This window comes from Stegastes partitus, unplaced genomic scaffold (assembly GCF_000690725.1).
Source record: "Stegastes partitus isolate 25-593 unplaced genomic scaffold, Stegastes_partitus-1.0.2 Scaffold680, whole genome shotgun sequence".
Lineage (NCBI taxonomy): Eukaryota > Metazoa > Chordata > Actinopteri > Pomacentridae > Stegastes > Stegastes partitus.
In genome coordinates, this window is record NW_007578411.1 from 47,630 (window position 1) to 52,539 (window position 4,910).

The 4,910-nt window shown below is 39.4% G+C and overlaps 1 protein-coding gene across 1 annotated transcript in view; it reads left to right on the forward strand.

The window, feature by feature from the left end:
- Positions 1–4,910, forward strand: part of mtx1a (metaxin 1a) — a 31,919-nt gene that overhangs the window by 15,552 nt on the left and 11,457 nt on the right. The window contains exons 4-5 of the mRNA XM_008290521.1: positions 3,063–3,155; positions 3,236–3,418. Coding sequence (XP_008288743.1) covers positions 3,063–3,155; positions 3,236–3,418 — 276 coding nt within the window. The remainder of the gene's footprint in view (positions 1–3,062; positions 3,156–3,235; positions 3,419–4,910) is intronic.

A 4,910-nucleotide genomic window follows, 5' to 3' on the forward strand; every position in this document is an offset into this window, starting at 1 on the left:
GTGTGTGTGTGTGTCTGCAGCCGACTGGAAAAACTCATTAAACAACAGGAAGCTGCAGCAGAGACACATTCCAACAGAGCTGATAATTCTCATAAAGCTGAGCAGGAGAAAGCAGAAAGAGAACAGATGAACAGCAACATACAGATTTACATCTTCAAAAACGCACAATGTGGATGACAAGCTTGTTCAGGTCGCTCTATACACAACTGGACATGTTAATGTCACACAGAAATACTGATCAGAGTCTGGTGGGATGAGGTTTTTGTCTCTTTGTGCTCTGCCACGTTCCTCCATATATGACGTCAACAACTTGGCAAGTTGTGTGCTAAAATTTTCACCAACTTTCCAAGTTGCTACTCGGACTTAAGGGGGCGTTCACGTTGATTCATGTCTTGTCTTTTGTCAGTTCACAACTCAGTTGTTATTTTATGTCCTTTTGGGGGTCACTTTTTGACTTTTGTTGGTCATTTGTTCTTTTGTGAGTTTATGTCTTTGTTTTCAGTCTTTTTGTGGTGTCTCCTTGTGGTCATTGACATCTTTGTTGTCAGTTTGTCTTTTTGTGGTCATCAATGTGTGTTTAGTGAGTTTAGGTCTGTTTTTTGCAAGTTTATATCTATTTTTTTCTGTCTCTTTGTGGTCATTTAGGTCTCTCTTGTGAGTTTTCATGTCTTTTTTTGTTAATTTACCTGTATTTTTTTGGTGAATTTACATATATTTTTCTTGTTATTTTTTGTCTGTTTGTGGTCTTACTTTTGTCCACCACGTTGTGTTGGAAAATTTTCAACAACTTTGCAAGTTGCTGCTCGGACTTAAGGAGACGTTCACCTCATGTTGTGTCTTTTGTTGTTGTTATTGTTGATTTGTGTCCTTTTTGGAGTAATTTTGCATGCTGTTTTCGTCATTTTGCATCTCCTTGTAGTCACTATCTCCTTGTGGTTATGTTTACATCTTTGTGTGGTCGGTTTGCGTCTCTCTTGTGAGTTTATGTGGATTTTTGTTTGTTCATGCCTCATTTTTTGTCTCTTTGTGGTTGTTTTGTGTCTCTTTGTAGTCATTTGTGTCTCTCTTGTGAGTTTGTTTGTCTTGTTTACCTTATATTTTTGTTGTTTTTTCTCTCTCTCATCTACTTTGTTCCTCCATGTCTGATGTCAACAACTCTGCAAGTTGTCTGCCAAAATTTTTTACCAACTTCCCAAGTCGCTGCTCAGACTTAAGGGGGCGTTTAGGTCTTTTTGTGTATTTTTTTTTTGTGTGTGTCATTTTGGTGTTGGTTACTGTCACCTTGTGGTCATTTACAAGTTTGTCTCATTTTTGTGTCTCTTTGTGGTCTTTTTGGTTTGTTTTGGGTCATATGTAGCTCTCTTTATCTTTTTCGTTTATTTGTATTGTCTGCCATTGTTCACATCATTTTGTGTCTTTTTTTGTTAGTTTATATCTTTGTTTTGTGTCTTTTTGGGGTCCGTTTGCATCTTTTGTTGGTCATTTATATTATTCTGTTGTGAGTTTATGTCGTTAGTTGTGTCCCAATATTTTTACAAACTTTCAAAAGTGCTGCTCAGACTTAAACGTTTTGTGTCTTCTTTTGTTAATTTGCATCTTTGTGTCCTATTTGGGTTAATTTTGCGTGTTGTTTGGTCATTTTGCATCTCTTTGTGGTCATGAGGATCTGCTAGTGGTTATATTTACACCTTTATGAGGTCGGTTTGCGTCTTGTGTGTATTTACATGCATTTTTCATCAGTTTATGACTCATTTTTTGCATCTCTTCGTGTTTGTTTTGTGTCTCTTGTGAAACTCCTCGACAAGTCATGTAACACTTTTTACCACTTTCAGACATTCTTCCAACTTGAGGGGACATTTACTTACATTTTCCCCGTCTATTTTTCCTGTTATTTCAACACCACATGAATTTACTTACTTGAATGAAAACTTCTTGCCTGTTGCATCATCTAAAGTCTTTTTTTCAAGAGTTGCAAATGTGCAAACAGTGCCTGCTGTCCCTGCTGGCCCCACCCACAAAAGACAACATTGTACCTTGAAAAAACAGAACTGTAAATTGGAAATCAAAGCAAACAGCAGCAACCCAAAGAGAAGAGTTGATTTATAAATCTGGATGCTCTTCCTTCACTTGGTTGTCCTCTGACCCACATTCCCCTCAGTAGAAGTCACGTCTCTGAGCCAAACGCTGCCCCCAGCCTCCATTCAGCAGCTAACGGGCAGCTGGAAAACATTACCCAGCATGCTCGTTGCCTGTACACTGCGGTAGGTTGTTCAGAAACCACAGCGACAGGAAAGCTGCTGAAGAAGCTCAGAGGAGAAAACTGCTGGCTTCACGCTCGGCTGCAGAATTTAACTTGCATTTATTCTCTTCAGTCACACTACATCCTTCTTTTTCTGCTCCTGCGGGCATCCGGCTTCCTTATCAGCATTTCCAATAAAACTTTTTTTTTCCTTCTCTTTTGTGGTCATCTTAAGTGTTGTCATTTAGCAGTTTTTTCTGGTCATTTTGTGGTTGTTTTGTGCCACTCTGTTATTTTGCATATTGGTTTTGCTGGATTTAGTGTTTGTTTGTTTTTTTGTTGTTGTTGTTATTTTGTTTCTTTTTGTAGTCATTTTTGACCCTTTTGTGGTCAGTTTTGTCTTTTTGCAGTCAGTTTTGTCTCTTTGTGGTAATTTTGCACCTTTGTTTTGGTGGTTTTTATCTCTTTGTGCTCATTGTGTATCTATTGGTGCTCCTTTCAGATTTGTTTTTCTTTTTCAAATTCTTTTTTTTTGTTTGATATTTAGGATGTTTTGTGTTACTATATTGGCACAAAACATCTTTAGTAGCAAGCAGAGTAATACTTTGAGGGAATAAAAATCTGACTCATTTCCAATGAAACTGTTCTCATTCATGTTTTTGGTGTTTAAACATTTGTATCGGTGTTGTTGGATAGCACGAGTTCTTGTTTTGGAATATTTTGGGGTCTTTCAGGTGTATCTGTGACCTGCTGCAACATCGAAGGTTTCTACAGTGTTCAGCTCTCTTCTCTGCTTCTATGGAATGTGATTTGTGTTTTTTAGAAATACAATGCAGACTACGATCTGTCAGCCAAGGAGGGAGCTGACAGCCTGGCCTTCATCTCTCTGATGGAGGAGAAACTCATGCCGGCGCTGGTGAGCCACGTTTCTCTCTTTTAACTCAGAGCAATTGAAAACCTGCTGCTTTTGCTAAATTCATTCCCGAATCTCCGCAGATCTACACCTTCTGGATCGAGCCGAAGAACTACGTAGATGTGACTCGTCGCTGGTACGCCGAGCACATGCCATTCCCCCTGAACTTCTTCCTGCCGGGTCGAATGCAGCGGCGACAGTTGGAGAAGCTGCGGCTGCTGCGAGGAGATGAGAGCCTGGAGGCCGGAGAGGAGCTGGAGAAGGAGGTGAGGAGGTCAGAGTTGAACTTCTGTTTGTGACCACACATCAGTCAGGCACTTCTACCTGCCCACAGCCGGGTGATGAGAAGCAGCCAGTCAGAGTTTCATCTGTGGTTTGTTCAAAAAACAGGCCGAGATCATTCATTCATTCATGTGAAAATCTGCAGTAAAAATTAAAAAGATCTTCTTGATGTATAAACAAGGAAGAAAGAAGAGCCACAAGGCACAACACATCTTTACCTCCCTTTCCTTTCTTCTCTTTTCTTTCCATTTCATTTTTTCTTTGCTGACTTTTACTCATCTTTCATTCTTACCTTTAAATCGTTCCTTTTTCTCTTCCATTGTTCCTGTCATCTTTCATCCATTATTTCATTCTCCTTTGTTCCTCTACCTCCTTTTCTTTTTATTTTAATCTTTTTTTCCTTCTGATTGGCTTCCTCCTTTCTTTTCTTTCAAGTCTTCTTTTCTTTCAAGTCCTCTCCTCTTTCTTTCTTTCTTTCTTTCTTTCTTTCTTTCTTTCAATCCTTCCTTCCTCCCTCCCTCCCTCCCTCCCTCCTGTTTCATTCTCTTTTTCTTTTTTCTTTCTCTTTCCTTCATTTCTTTCTTCCTTCCTTCCTTCCTTCCTCCGTTTTTCCCTTTCCATCTATTTTCTTTTTCTTTCTTTCATTCTTTTCATTCTTGCACTTTTCCTTTCCTGTCTTCCTTCTTCTCTTTTCTTCCTTTATTCCTGTCTTTTTCTTTCTCTCTTTCTTTCCGATCCTTCGTTCTTTCTCTCAAGTGTGAAATTTGCGAAAGAGGAAACAGAGAAGGACGCAGAATCATTCCTGTCGTTATTATTCCCTTCTTTTGTTTGGTAGTCTTTCACTTCTGTCCAACATTTAACGTGTAGCAGTTTGTTAAAAACAGAGCCACATCTTTCTTGTCAGTTGTAGTAAGACACAGTTTTTGTATTTGAAACAACAGACCTCAGAAAAATGTTAATGTGAAAGAATTGGGATTTTCCGCCTGAAATTAAACATGCCATGAGGTCACAGCATGCACCAAATGTGCAACAACACCACAGAGAGCGTTTCTGTTTGTCTGTGAGGAAACAGGACTGACTTTGATTTTGTGTGTCGGCCGGCTGCAGTAACTTCAGAACATGCAGCAGTTTTCCAGTTTGTACTGAGATATCGTTTCCATGTGTTCGGGTCGCTGAAGTGGTTGGAACAAATGTAGAGCAAAAGGAAAACTTTCTTCAGTGGGCTTTTCTGTTGGAAAACTGCTGGTGTGGAACAATCCTCCGACTTTGGACTGAGGTCAGAGGTCACACGGTGTTCAGGGGAATGTCACTTAGAACAATTTGTTCCTGTCAGCGGGAAAAACCTTCAGAGAATCGACTTTTCAGGAATGAATGAAAGTCAATGTTGGCATCCACACATCCATCACAAGATACAAACACCATTAAAGAAAGTTTATTGAGACGGCCACCAACAACTATTTTTCTATCAGTTAAACT